Source organism: Sebastes fasciatus, chromosome 23 (assembly GCF_043250625.1).
Source record: "Sebastes fasciatus isolate fSebFas1 chromosome 23, fSebFas1.pri, whole genome shotgun sequence".
NCBI classification, from domain to species: Eukaryota; Metazoa; Chordata; class Actinopteri; order Perciformes; family Sebastidae; genus Sebastes; species Sebastes fasciatus.
This window is the reverse complement of record NC_133817.1, coordinates 23255785-23270581: the sequence shown is the minus strand read 5'-3', so window position 1 is coordinate 23270581 and position 14797 is coordinate 23255785. Positions and strand designations below refer to the sequence as shown.

The following is a 14797-nucleotide window of genomic DNA, read 5'->3' as shown; positions in this document are numbered from 1 at the left end:
GTATGTATAACATACTAGTGGTTGGGCATATTATAGGCATCTAAAATTTATAAGCCATTGAGCATTTATTTCCCTGTTTACATCCCTGTTTACATCCTTTGGTCAACCATTTTCGGAATAAATACACAGTCACTCTATAGATTATCATTGATGTTGTATGTATAGTATACACCCCTGAAGACAAATGGTCCTCGATAAGCGCCTCTTTCACTTGAGCATCTTCTCCGACGGAATATGAAAATTGATTGTTTTTTTTGTGCTTTTGTGCTTTTTAATACATAAGTGTATTTATTTTCATTTTTCATTAGCATATTCACCAGCAATTATTTAAAAAAAACTAAATGAAAGTCTATTGGAAAAAATAAACTTTTTTCCCGTTCATTTCTTTTGGGGAAACAATACGCGGAAATAATTTCTTACATGTTTGGTTTTGCCTGCACGAAGATGGTTGGATGTGGTGGATCATGTAGGATGGACCCACACTCATTAGTGCCCACAGGATTTTATCTAAAGAAGAAAGAAGGAGGACAAACCGCACATCATTTTTGGCCTTTTTTGGGATATGTCTGTGCCCAGATGTAGGCCAGCGTATTCATGCCATTGTAGGAAAAAAAATTGTTATTACGGAGCCGGGGGAAAGGGGTAATATTCCAAGAAAAAAAATCAGAATGTCTGAGATCAAAGTCATAAATTTACAAGAAAAAAACGTGGCTATTCTATGAGATTAAAGTGGCAAATTTAAGAGAAAAAACTCACACATTTGCAAGATTGTAAAGTCATAAATACACAAGAAAAAAGTTTTCTCTCATGTTCTTAATGTGTTCTTTTATGAACATAAGTTCTAATATTGTAGAATTTATGTAGAGATGAACAACTTCTATCTTTGAATACACAAAGTAGCATGTGTCTTTTATTTCAGAAAATGCCCCTTCGGTCCGGCCAGTTTCCTCTCTGATCAACCCAAGTGGTGTGACCACGGGGCAACAACATAATCTTACCCTCACCTTGCCTGTCCACTACTAAACACATCCATGTTGTGCCTGTCCAGAATAACTGACAGCCACACTGCCGATAGATTCATTTAATTTGATTTCTACCAGAGAAGTATGTATTAATTACTTGAGGTGCCTAAAATGATCACACACCCTCCATCCACTTCTTCTTCTTTAATATTAGATTCATTATTTAGTTAAAGAACATCCTGCATCATATTTTTCTAAGGTGGGACATGTGAAACGGTCTAATTCAGGATGCTCTCGATAGCAGTGACAGTGTTTTACTTCTTCTTTCAGAACACAATGCAGCAGCCTTTAATCTGAAGTATGAAATGTCCCCACATTGCTAGACCACTAAATCTACTTTATTGTGTTATTTCAACCTGTCAGACCTATCGATCAGTGGATTAAGACAAAGATGATGTTTTAAAGCTTTGACTGAGGGTTTCATGGCTGTCCTGAAATCCAATACCAATAGGGGTTCATAGATCCTGGCCAGGATTTACTGCTATAGGCAGGATTGATGACATGGAGGCCGGGCGTAATAGTGGTGGTGCACGAGCCCCATCCTTCAACATAACTCAAGATAACAGCCGGCTTTTTATTTGGTTATTAGAGTCATTCAGTTGTCCAGTTATTTAAAACATCTAGCATGGCACGTCACAGTGTGTGTCTCTGTGGTAAATAATGTCATGGTGTCGGCTCTTCTCGCGGGGAGAATGGATTTGTTCTGAAACTACTGTATTAGCCTACTGATTACTGCAAAACTGCAACCAGTTTTCAACCAAGCCATATTACTCAAAGTCAGTGATGTAATCAAATTCGATTATTTTATAGGCTCGAGACAAGGTTTGTCAGTGGCACCAGCACAGGATTTATCACCACTGTAAACTCGGTAAAGCCACCTACAGCTTTTCAATATACGCAATATTAAATTTCAAGATGAGCGTGGCTTCTTCGTTTGGTCTTTCAACTGTAATCAATTGTTACTGTAATATACGATAGAAACTAGAAATGCAACATTCACAAATGGCAAAAAAGTAGCAGAAATCAGACCAATATTGCTGGACTGCCATTTCAACTTTCATCCAATAAATACCAACAACACAAAAGAGTATTGGGAAAACAAAACAATAGAAAAATGAAATAAAAGCAATAAAAGCTGCCTGACGAATCTCCTGCCGCACACTAAAGTGGATAAAAACTTACAGCCCAGACTCTGCTTGATTTTAGGACTGGGCAGCCATCTTTGACTCTCTGAGTGTTTTATCATAGTTGAGGCTAATCAGGGCTGAAAAAGAGATAGTCAACAGCTATTTTACCCCAAAACAACACTGTTGACTTCACTCTCAAGATAGTCTCTTTATTGAAGCTGCTGGCTGCTTTTTGTTTGACCTGTTTATTAGTGCTGGTCCACACTTTACCTGCTGTAAATACTGCATGTTATAAATAAGGTGTACAGACTAAGACTGCGATTCATATACCATCCAACTGTTTAAATGGTCTGACCGTTTTTTTTGTGTCAAAATATAGATTTCTTCAGTAAGTAGCCGTGTAATAAGCGGGATAATGTACAGCGAGCCGGTCATTGTTGTGAAAGAATCCCCTTCAGGGCGATGAGAGACCCCTCCGCGAGCAGCATCGCCCTGTCTGGGATTCTTTCACAACAATGACCGGCTCGCTGTACATTATCCCTTACTTATTACACTGCTTTGCTGAATACTCGATTCTGATTGGTCAATGATGGCATTCTATGGTCTGTTATTTCTTTATAGCAGACCGTTGCTATGGACACAGCAAGAGAACTCTTTTTTTTTTTAGTGGAAGAAATAAAATCATTTTTAAATCAATATGTTGTGTCAAATTATTGATTCAGGTGTTCATTTTGCAATAATGGGTTAGGGTTAGGGTTGTACTCACTGTACATTATCCCTTGGTTAGCAAACTGTAGTTAACATTTGACCTTAATAATAATGTAACATCAGTAATGGCCTTTGGGTTTACCCTGATGCCTCAGAGCCTGCCAGTTAAGTTCTGTAGCTGAATATGACATTAAAATCAAGTTTTTAGTCTTAAGAAGAGCCTGCAGTCCTCTGTTGTCTTGGTATAATTAGGCAAATCTAAAACCACGGTTACAACAATATAAAGTTAAATCTACCAACTCTTTCGGCTAACATAAAAATCCTTCACTTGTATGAACAGATATGTCTATGGTCAGTTATTAGTCACTGAGTGTTGATCATATTGAGAGGATGAAAACATCACAACAAGCAAAACCACGCAAATTGTACAAAAAGTATCACAAGCCAACAGAAACCATTTTTGTCAGCCCAATTAAATAAAAAGTAGGCCAGTGGCAGTGACAATGAATGTAGCTTTATGCTAGGGAGATGGTTAGTAATATTGCTACTGACTACAAGCTAGGTATTGCTAAGTATTTTAGGCCTTCTAAAAGGGTTGAAGCAGCTTGATGAATCCACATATTCATGTGTTGTTATGTTGTTTTCACTCTTTGATAATTGGCTTTATTTAAATTGCTGTTTGGAACATTCCATTCCACGATATGATAAAATGGCTCACTGCTCAAGTGACGACATGGTAAGTTCATTCATTTGGTGGATTTGTTTGTAAAAACAAAAACAAATGCAGTCTCTTTTTTTCTAGTTTGTAGAAGTTATCATACTAATAAAAGTATATGTATCTATTGTCTGACAACGTACAACAGCATTTGAACAGGAAGTTAGAAATGTCAGTGTCAGTTTAGGTTTCTTAGTTTACTGTATGCTTTTGTTAGTTTTTGTTAAAGGTCCCATATCGTGCTCATTTCAGGTTCATACTTGTATTTTGTGTTTCCACTAGAACATGTTTACATGCTGTAATGTTCATAGAACCCTTTATTTTCCTCATACTGTCTGCCTGAATATACCTGTATTTACTCTCTGTCTGAAATGCTCCGTTTTAGTGCATTTCAATGGAATTGCAGTTTGGGTCCATGTTTACTTCCTGTCAGCTGTTGTTATTCACATACACTGCAACAGGAAATAAACTGGGACACATTTAGAATGTTTACGTTTAAAACCGTGAAATAGTCTAAATATTTTATATTTGTGACATCACAAATGGACAGAAATCCTAACGGCTTGTTTCAAACGCACAATTTCTGAATACAAATTAAATATTTACTTTTGTTACTTTTACTTCTACTCACTTATCATATTTTATACAGTGATAATATTTCAATTCACTTGTATTTAGTTCTTTATGGTAAAATGACCTAATATCCAAACCTCCTCTCTTTGTAGGATTGGGATGATGTAGATGATCCTATTGAAGAATGTTCGTCTACCTTGGCCAGACTGTCCATAAGTGGACAGCAGTGTCCAACTCTACATGCAGCCCACAAGAAAGATCGTAAAATAACCCAGAAAGCCCGTCTGTCCAGGCTCCCTGGAAACATTGAGGATATTGGGTAGGTGTCCCATCACTTCCCTTTACCGACGATTAATGATTAGGGTTTAAGTTTGGAGGGAAACATATTTTGTTGTGGATAATGTCGTATTTGACGTATCACAAATACGTTTGTAATGAAAGTCCGCGGAAGGCCGCAGCAAGTGACGTAGAGTGACGCGCAGAGCAGGTGACATAGTATAATGCGACCGTTTATGAAAGTTATGTGGAGTAATAACGTTATTGAAAGTTACTTGGTGGTTGGAGTATAAGAAGCGAGAAAGTCCACTACTGGTGGTGGTGGGGGGGGGGGGGGGTGGACGGGTCAAACAAACACAGGCCTTTCCCCGAGGAGACAGCTGTTCGTGTCCTGTGTGAAACTAAAAGTTAACGTTCACTGACGTTCATTTTAAGCCAAACGATGAGGATGTTTTTTACTAAACCTGATCAAGTTGTTTTGTTGCAGTTTTGTTTTGTTTCATTTACAACATTAACCACGTGTTTAAAATAGTTTCAAACTGTGTCCCCAAATATTGTACAGAGCAGTGGTTCTCAAACTGTGGGGCGCATCCTGCTTTCTCTCAAACACACAGAGCGAGCAACGTGGCGCTTCATCCGTCTCTGTAGTTGGCTTCAGTCCAAAAGTCCAAATTTATTGAAAAACGAGAAAAATTTATTTCCAAATTCCCTACATGTTTTTATTAACGAAATATTCAGCTTCAGTCCATATTTTCTGTCGTTCAGCCTTTCAAAAAAACAGTTTCACAGCAGTTAAAAACTGTTTTCTCTCCCACACGCACCTGTAACGGGGCGGTCTAGTAGCAATCCAGCAGCAACATAAATTACATTTATAGAAATATAAATAATAATAATGAAAGCGGTGGGAGATGAGGAGAGAAAAGTGTGTATTTCATGTCTGAAAACTCTGGCAGTTGACAGTATGAGACCCAACAATTTAAGAAGACATTTAGAAACATTACATCCCAGTCACGTCAGTTTAACCTTCATCCTACCAACCGATTTAACATACAAGGACTACCGACTGGGAGGGCGTGAACATATTTATTCCTCCAAAGGAGTGAATGACAGAAAAGTTTGACAATCACTGGTATAAAGTAACCAAGCTGACGTCACCAAGTGACAACACGGCGTTGCTGGTAGGTCAAACACAGGCAGCGCCAATAACTATACTATAAAAACTCACCCTGATCAGCCTTGAATCCCCATACAAGACGCCCTATAAATGGACTTGCATTTATATAGCGCTTTTCTAGTCTTCTGACCACTCAAAGCCAGTATCCAGAATGAAGCAAGGTCTACTTGTGTGAGCTGAAGCTTCAGGCTGCTGTCTGCTGATAGTTCCATCAGTTCATTTTCCAACACAGTGGAAAATATATTGAGCTGATATATATCTGATAAGTAGGCCAGTTTTGCACAAAAGTTACCATCAGTGTAATGCTCAGCAAGAGGGGAGTGCTGCTCTTCCAGAAATATGTGCACTTCTCATATTTCCTCACCACACGCTTCGGAGCTTTTACTGGCGCAGGGTTGTCTCCCACATCACTTTTCGCTTTAAAAACCGATCCATTTTGTCTCACTGCATCCGAGAACGTTAGCTAGCTAACAGTGGCAAACACGTTTGTCTCTACCTGATGATGTTTGGTGTTTTTACACAAGGCCTATTGAAGGAGGTTGGGTCACACTTAATCAACGCGTCTTCGGGGTACCGCACATGCGCAGTAATATCTGCTCTGCACTCGCCGAAATTGAGCCGATCGCAACGCACGACCGCAGCTCCAGTTACACTGCGCATGTGTTATACCCAATACAAGACCCGTGTCCGCCCGTGTCTCAGCCTCCTTCAATAGGCTTTGGTTTTACGGCAGCTGGCATCTTACCTCCTTTAGGTTTTACCTGTTCACTTTGCTAAATAATAATAAAAAAATAATCTAGTACCACTGCCTCCGCGGCACACTAGATGGTGCTCTGCGGCACACCGGTGTGCCGCGGCACACTGGTTGAGAATGGCTGCTTTAGACTACATGTCAGTATTCACCCATTCACACACACATTCATACACTGATGGCAGAGGCTGCTAAGGTGCCAACTTTGCCCATCAGGATCTAATCTAAAGACTCATTCACACACCGATGGCTATGCCTCCGGGAGCAATTTGGGGTTAAGTGTCTTGCTCAAGGACACATCGACATGTGACCCGGAGCAGCCGGGGATCGAACCACCGACCTTCCGATTGGTGGAAGACCTGCTCTAAATATCATTATCATGACTTATTAGTATGAGATTAGTTTATTATTATCACCTGTTATGAAATGGGTAGATCATCTATAGGTGTGATTTGACTTGGGGGGCCAAGGTCTGTGGTAGTTAACACTCCTGTTGGAGTTTAAGTCATTTGAGCCCACTTAATGGCTGTCGCTACACCCGTTTCACTTCAATTCCTCAGCTGGCAGAACATCAAACTGGAGACTTTGATGTTTGGTATGTTATTAGTAACACTAGTCACACATTAGCTCTTTGTATGTTGATGTCACGAAGAAAATGATTTTAATTTGCCGCTTTCCGAGCAGTTCTTTGCACTGCAACAGTTTATTGTTTCTACCTTGAACTAACACGCATCATTAAGGTGAGACAGGATAACAGTTAAGTTACATTGCAGTTTAAATACATTTAAGGCTAATCATGACATCTCCCCTTCCCCGCGAAGACGGAAGATATAGGGGCAGGTATACACGAGACCTCTCACAGCTCTAATAGTTAACGAGCAAACAGCAAGCTGCTAGCCCTAGGTCGAAAACGTAACGCCAAAAGTCAATACAATATTGCAGATTATTATGTTCTCTTTATACATCCATGGATATGTCCAACTGAAAACAAATGTTAGCTTGCATGTAACGCTTGTTGCTGTGACCTCGGGGGGAGTAACGTTGCGGCATACCGGAGTGAGCTTTCCCCCACGCCGTAATCTCCTACAACAATTTAAAGCCTAAACTAAGTCTTGCATCACTTTATTCTATTTTCTTAAGAGTATGGGTTTTTCACCCTTTTGTTGATCAGTTCAATTCCATCAATCTGTGGAGCACGACACCTCGTCATGACCACCCGCTGCTTTGCTAGCTCTGTATTTTGTGTGGAGAGAATGACACTTTTGCCCACCAGAGGCCTGGACTACGAAGCAGGATTTGGGGTAATCGAGGTAACTTCAGAGTTAACCCTGCCGGGTTTTCCGTCCTACAACGGTGGTTCTCTTCTTACCGGGGTAGATCGCCATGGTAACTTATGCTGAACAGCTAACCTGCTCCAGAGCAGGTTATGTTCCAGATAAGAGATCAACTGGAATACAGTAAAAGCACCGCCTACTGACCAATCAGAGCTGAGTGCGGTGACTGTATGGTAATATTACACACATATGAAGAAGTTACAGTCATAATCCAGACTAAAAACAACACAGTTTAAACTGACAAATACAGGAAGGACAGCTGGATTTATGCTATGGGTGTTTATCGCCTTGAATTATTTTTTATATTTATGTTTTTACTTGCTTTTGAGTCCGTTTCACACCGCCGGAGACGGGACGCACCTGAGAGAAGGTTGAAATAGTCATACACGTTGCGTTGTTGTTGCTTGATTAGGTGTGATCGGCCTGTCTGTCTGCCTATCAGTAGACTTGTCCATGTCTGTGATTGGTCAGTAGACTTGTCCATGTCTGTGATTGGTCAGATGCTGCAAACACCGCCCCGTTCATTTGAGCGCGCTCATAACGAGATTGAGAAACCCTGGGTTGATTTACCCAGTTGATAACCAGCGTCGTAGGACCGCTTAGCGTGATCTTGTTTGTTAGGGTTAGTGAAGTCAGATAAGGAGAAGATACCCTGGGTATGTTGAACTGGCTTCGTAGTACAGGCCTCAGTGCTATGCGTGTGCGTGTTACTCCTATACGTTTACCTTGAAACCTAATTGAGAATGCAGTCTAGTTGTATGGGAATGTCATTTTGTAGGAGACGGGGTTGGAGCAAAAGGAAACTAGCGCTCTTGAGCATCATCCCAGAAGAGCCTGAGCCCATCGACCTACAAGAGGAGGAGAACACTGAATGTCAGAGGACACTGAAGGCAGAGAAGTCAAAGCTCAGACGGGGTGGAGTAATACACAAGTAGGTTCTCTAACCGCAACAATCATACTTAGCGTGAATTTATTTTGAATAAGCTCCTCAGAGGGTGTCTTTATCGAGTGAATTACAGCTTGAGTTCACTTGTGTATATGAAATGGAATTGACCAACAGCAGGAAGAATATTTGCTGCCCCGCCCTGCCATCAAGTCGCTCTCTGCCACTGAGCCACAGGGACCTGCAGATGGAGGACATCCATGCCGCCGGGTGTTCCCTCTGCCCCAGATCCTATTAGATGTAAAGGCTCAAGCCACCACTGCAGAAACGTCATTGTACCAAATAAATGACTAATAATCAGAATCACTGATGTTATTGCCACGGCTGTTGACCAGGCTACCATTGAATGTCTTCAGTGTTAACAGGACGGTTTACAGGTGCTTTTATGATGACTTAATGATACTTCATTGATTAACTTGCAAAGAGTGTGTATGCATATATTGTACAGTTGAATATAAACAGAACTGATCCCAGAACTGCAGGCAGGTTGGGACATAGGCTATATAAAATTAAGATTAAGTGATTTGCGTTTTTAAATGTTAAACTTCTTGATAAATCAACAGAGAAACGGTCTTTTTTTAATTTAATGTGTGTGCAGTGGATATCTTCTCCATAGTTACAATAAAACAACAACACACAAGTAATGTTATCATATATTTCTAAATTGCGTGTTTGGTGTCTCCTCTGAAATAATTAACTTGGCATATAAACTTTATTAATATTTTGAGAATGGTCACACGAGCAATTTACTCAAGCAGCGTGATTAAATATATATCTTTGAGTTACTTTACTTGACTTCATTTTATGCTACTTTATATTTCTGCTCCACTAATTTGCAGTTACTTTTCACTCCCCTAACTATATCTGACATCATCAGTTACTAGTAACTTTGAAGTGTACAATTGATTTACATACACCAAATGATGGTCATCTGATGAACGATGTATCACCTCCCCAGCAGTGTAAAGTAGGCTGTCACAGCCTAATTAGCACCACTAGAACCAGCTAAACATGAAAATGCTGCTTACACAGTAAAAATAATCTAACAATATGAACCCTCTCACATGTGCCATTCTGCTGCATTATGAGTACTTTTATTTGATACTTTAAGTACTGCTTATACTTTTGTGCTACAAATAAAGGACTTTTGCTTGAGTATTGTTTAAAAATTAAACACTATTATTTTTGTGTGTGATATTGCTACTTTTAAGTAAAAGATCTCAATACTTCTTGCACCATTGCTGGCCCAAAAATCAACAACAACGTCACTGAAGAGCATACAGAACATAACAGAGCGCTGGTCTGTATTACTAACATACAGAGTTCAACATGAAGGTGAAAACATGCAGTCAGTTCAGACAACATCAGCTTCTATTGCTTCCTACCTAGTTTCAGTCTACATTTACACATAGGCTGTCAGTGATGCTATGTGTAGGTTCTCAGTTTACATGATGATAGGAAAACAAAATGTATACAAATTTACAGTGAATATAATAAAAAATGTAATTATATATATTTTTCAAAAAAAGAGAGAGAGAAGGAGAGAGAAATCAGCACAACCCCTCCTGGCGATCACACATTCCAGGTGTTTCCCCGTTCCAGCCATCAGGTGACGCACACATAGGCTACTGTATACATAATGATTCAATTGAGGGTCATAAAAGCTAGCATAAATTCCTGCATAGCTGCTCTGACACCCTTAATCAAATATGTTATCATCCGTGCAGTCATCTGATAACAGACACTTTTTTATTGGTGACCTGATTAGGCATTGTTCTAATTGGATCGCATTAGGTGACATGAATAGTTGAAATGTCTCACTGGAAAACCTCTGTAGCTGATTGTATTGTTTCTTTGAGATTACTGCAACACTGTTAACTTTGTTTTTACTCCTTTATAATGGAATTGGACATGGTGGGAAGATGAGATATTTACATTATTTGCAGGTACAGACACTGGGGATTGCATACATGGCTGCACAAGTCACACTCACTCACTCACTCACACACACACACACACACACACACACACACACACAGACCTTTACACAGTTTTTATGACCTAATGTTACTTTACACAAGAGAGCAACATCAATGTGAAAATGGAAGGACTAGCGCAATAAAAGCCGACCTGGAGCTACAGCATGAGCCCTTTACTTCAATAGAAGTCTGTAAATTCAAGCTTCAACCACTGTCAATAGTCCCCATGAGCAAGGGCAAAGCGTTCTAAATCACATTGTCATTCCTCAGTGTTTCAAAGGGATTAAAGTTTGTTAAGAAATTCCAAGCCATAATGGGGTCAGGAGCTTGACAGCTCTATTTCGGCATTGTCAAACCACCATAATTACTTCAAAGCGCGTCCTCGCATCAAGTTGTCATACACAGCATGTGTCACCGCGCTGAAGAGAATCTCTGCATTATGTCTTTGTAATGGCTTATGGAAAAGAACGGTCCATCAGCGCGGCTGTTTTCAGTCTTCGGCGAGAGCGACAGGCAGTCCGTGTTCCTCTCTGCCTCTGTAATCTCAGTAATTCCATATACGTTTCTTCATGCAGGAAATTTCATATCAGACTTTAATTCACTCAGTTGTCGTGACGGTTTGTGCGAAGCCTCGAGGCTCTCCGCCCTCTGGACGTTTGATAGCTAACTGCTCATTCAACACAATATATGTTTTTCAGCCTAATTTGATAGGAGAACGCCACGGGGTTTATAGTATTCATTTGACACAATAACAGAGTACAGAGATCCAATATCATTATTATCATCATCATCATCATCTCCCTCTCTGCTGGAGACTGGCAGCAATATAGGAAAACAGAGGCCTATATGTTAAACTATTTTCATACCCATCCTGAAATGTACTTTTTCAATCACTTTCACTTCTGATTGCTTTCCTCTTTAATGGTTATATGACTGTAATTCCATTTGGTAAAATGATAAAGCAGAGTTGAGCTGCATGTTCTTTAAATGTCATTTTATGGTATTTTGAGATTCCAAGTTATGCAGACCCTTGCCTCGCTTTTTGAATTAATCTTCCCCGACATGCAATATGGTACAAGTAGAGGGAAGAGGGTGTCAAAGGATAGAGTCAAAGTTTTAAGACAGTACTCACATGTCCGTATGTACAGCGTTTGCTTGCTGTAGTTATAAATCTGTTCATATTGGCAATTAATTTTTTCCTAAAATTCACATTCTGTGGAAAAAATGTATTGAAAAGTTTATCTGAAGTTAATGCTAATGGCTTTAGAAGTTTGAGTTAATGAAATAAAGTGAGTGTGTTCCAAATTGTTTAGTATGGTATTTTGAATTTTGTGCATCAAAACGTATGGAAGAATGCGTGTGAATGCTGACAGCTGAATTAATTGCAAGGCATTGCTGAAAATGCAGAAATGTGAAATGACTTGCCTAAAAATGTTTAAGACCAAATGCATTGCACTGCACTGCTGAAAACCCTAGAAGTTGAAATGTACAACTGGCAGAGTTGGAAGCTGAACTGCATCAGCTAAAGAAGCTAAGAGCTGAAATACATTGCTAGAAAAGCTGGAAGCTAAACTTTAATACTGTCAAAAGTGGTACATTTGAATTTTCCTGAATAGGCGGAAAGAAGAAATGCTTTGAATGTATATCAGACAGATGAATTGCATTGCTAAACACAAAGAGAGACAGAGAGAGAGAGATGGAGACAGAGAGAGAGACGACAGACAGACAGATAGACAGAGAGACAGACAGACAGAGTAGTATTAGTAAACCTTTAAAACTACAAGTCATTAGACATAAAGTAGTATTTGGGTGAAATAAACCTTTTAAACTACAAGTCTAGAGAGAGCTCCATCAGGCAGAGACTGATTAGAGAATCAGCCAAACAGAAACACCTGCTTGTGTCTGAAAGTGCTGAGTCATGCAATGACTGGTGAAAACACAGAGAAGGTACTACCTGAAAAAGAGACCCTTAGTTAAAAACTGCAAATTGTATAGCTGAAATCTCTTCAGTTTAAGCACCTCGAGACTTTGATGAAGATGTTGATGTGCCATTTGTGTGGATAAAGTTAAACATGACTGAGAACTTTCAGTTTAAAAAGTCTCCGTATTTTAGTTTTTGTTCAACTTTCAGAGATGAATTAACATTGCAGCGGGTGAGAGAGAGGAACGGATCTCTTGGTGCTTTATAGCAGATAATTCCCAGACTGTAAGACCTATTGCTTAAATGGGCACATCCTATGAAAGAAGACAAAAATATCTAAGTGTTGATGTATTAATTGTGTATGAGGATTGGAAGTTATGGAACCTACAAGGTTTTTTGCCAAACGATTTTGAAAAAAGAAAAAACGCAGAGAGGGTTAGAGTGTGAGTGATGTCATCACTGTAAAGCAGCAGTGCTTTGGAGATTTTCTCCGTTGAGTTACATTGTAAAAATAAAATGTGGAAAAAGCTTAATATTTTAAAAAGTATAAATAGTTTAAACAAGCCAAGTCATAGCACTAATGTCCTTAAAGAGCTGAATATTTTGATAGTTGAACGGTTTCTGTAGCTGAAAGTATGCAGGAGTAGTTAAAGTCCAAAAAAATGTACGGAAGAAATAGAAGAAGTTGAAGTTGATTACAGATTCGAAAAACAATGCTGGTTGTTAATCTAATCATACACCTAAAAGCTTGCAATAAAACAAATAACCAATAAAAAAAAATAAAAAAGAACATAGAAAATACACAAAAACGGTACTTGCAATAACAAAACCCAGAGTGCCTAAGCAGTCATTTTTTCAAATAGTTTTATAAGGCAGGCAGGGCTCAACAATATATCTTCACCATCAGTCGTAAGAGGTATCTTTAAAAGATGCATTGTTGGGTAACTGAAATCTGTCCACACAACCTTCTTTCACCCATAATTTTCGCCCTATTTTTTGTTTTGTTTTATGATAAGCACAGTACACAAATGATAGTGTGTTGCTCAAGAGCTTTAGTCAAGATTCATGGGTAAATATTAAAGGGATGCATTGTGTGAGGATTGGGCAATGACACCATTTAACATATTTCATGCCTAAAAACACTCCAGAGGCCTGGACTAGGAAGCAGGATTTGGCGTTAGCGAGGTAACTTCAGGGTTAACCCTTCAGAGTTTTCCGTCCTACGAAGGTGGAAGTTGATCTCTTATCTGGAACATAACCTGCTCCGGAGAAGGTTATATTCCAGATAAGAGGTGCAGCTGAAAGAAGGTTCAAATAGTCATACACGCCACATCTTAACCACAGGGTATATAAAAAGTGTAATCCATTCATCCATTACACCTCTCAAAGATATTTATATCTACACGACTATATGACTTTTGAGTGTTCCATTTAATTAATAAGTCTGTTAATTTACGTATTCACACATCGGGAGTTTTTTCTTTTACCAGCTGTCCTTCCTGCATTTGGCAGCTTCAATTGTGCAAATTTTATGCCTGGATTAAGTGTTTAATTTCTTTGAATTTGTCTAATATAGTTTCATCCTTTGTTAAATGTGTCTCTCTGCTTGTCTGTCTGTAGTCTGTAGACTTGTCCATGTCTGTGATTGGTCATATACTGCAAACACCGCCCCGTTCATGTGAACGCGCTCGTAGCCAGACTGGGAAACCCTGGGTTGATTTACCGAGTTGATAACCAGCTTCGTAGGACCGCTTAGCGTGATCTCGGTTGTTAGGGTTAGTTGAACCAGATAAGGAGAAGATACCCTGGGTATGTTGAACTGGCTTCATAGTACAGACCTCTGGACTGACAGCCATGTCAACACTGTCATATCATTTAATTCAGTTTACTGAGGTTCACTTAAATGAAGGGTTATTGGCTTTTAAGAAACATTAGAGTCACTTGTGTGACTTCAGGTTAGAAGACGAGCTTGGGAACAGATTTCTCAATCAAATCGTTTGACAAGGCTCATTGAACCAAGTCATGTTGTTGTTGTGGGCATACTGAAGACCTTTAACCTTCAGCTTGGATTCCACAGTTGGAACACTGGGCTTATATACAGTCTATGATAGCTTTTCAATAAGGTTTAGATTAGAGTGTACACATGTGAAAGCATTTAATATACCTACCAGCTGAAACCCCACACTAATGATTTATTTTTTCTGTCCTGTTTTCCAGGTTAATTAGTCATGATGCATGTAGCAACTGAAGTAACTGGCATATGTATCCCTTCAT

The 14797-nt window shown here is 39.3% G+C and overlaps 1 protein-coding gene across 6 annotated transcripts in view; it reads left to right on the top strand.

The window, feature by feature from the left end:
* Positions 1-3197: 3197 nt before the first annotated feature.
* LOC141761967 (uncharacterized) overlaps positions 3198-14797 on the top strand; it is a 46858-nt gene continuing 35258 nt past the window's right edge. For 3 of the 6 annotated variants that reach the window (XR_012592676.1, XR_012592677.1, XM_074625671.1), the window contains exons 1-3: positions 3460-3593; positions 4298-4464; positions 8459-8611. Coding sequence is in view for 3 of the 6 variants with exons in the window: in XM_074625671.1 (XP_074481772.1) it covers positions 3492-3593; positions 4298-4464; positions 8459-8611 (422 nt within the window). In the remaining 3 variants the exon portion in view is untranslated. Of the gene's footprint in view, positions 3213-3246; positions 3594-4297; positions 4465-8458; positions 8612-8740; positions 8946-14797 lie in introns of those variants that run through there. The other 3 variants (XM_074625670.1, XM_074625669.1, XR_012592678.1) reach the window with 2 other exon arrangements.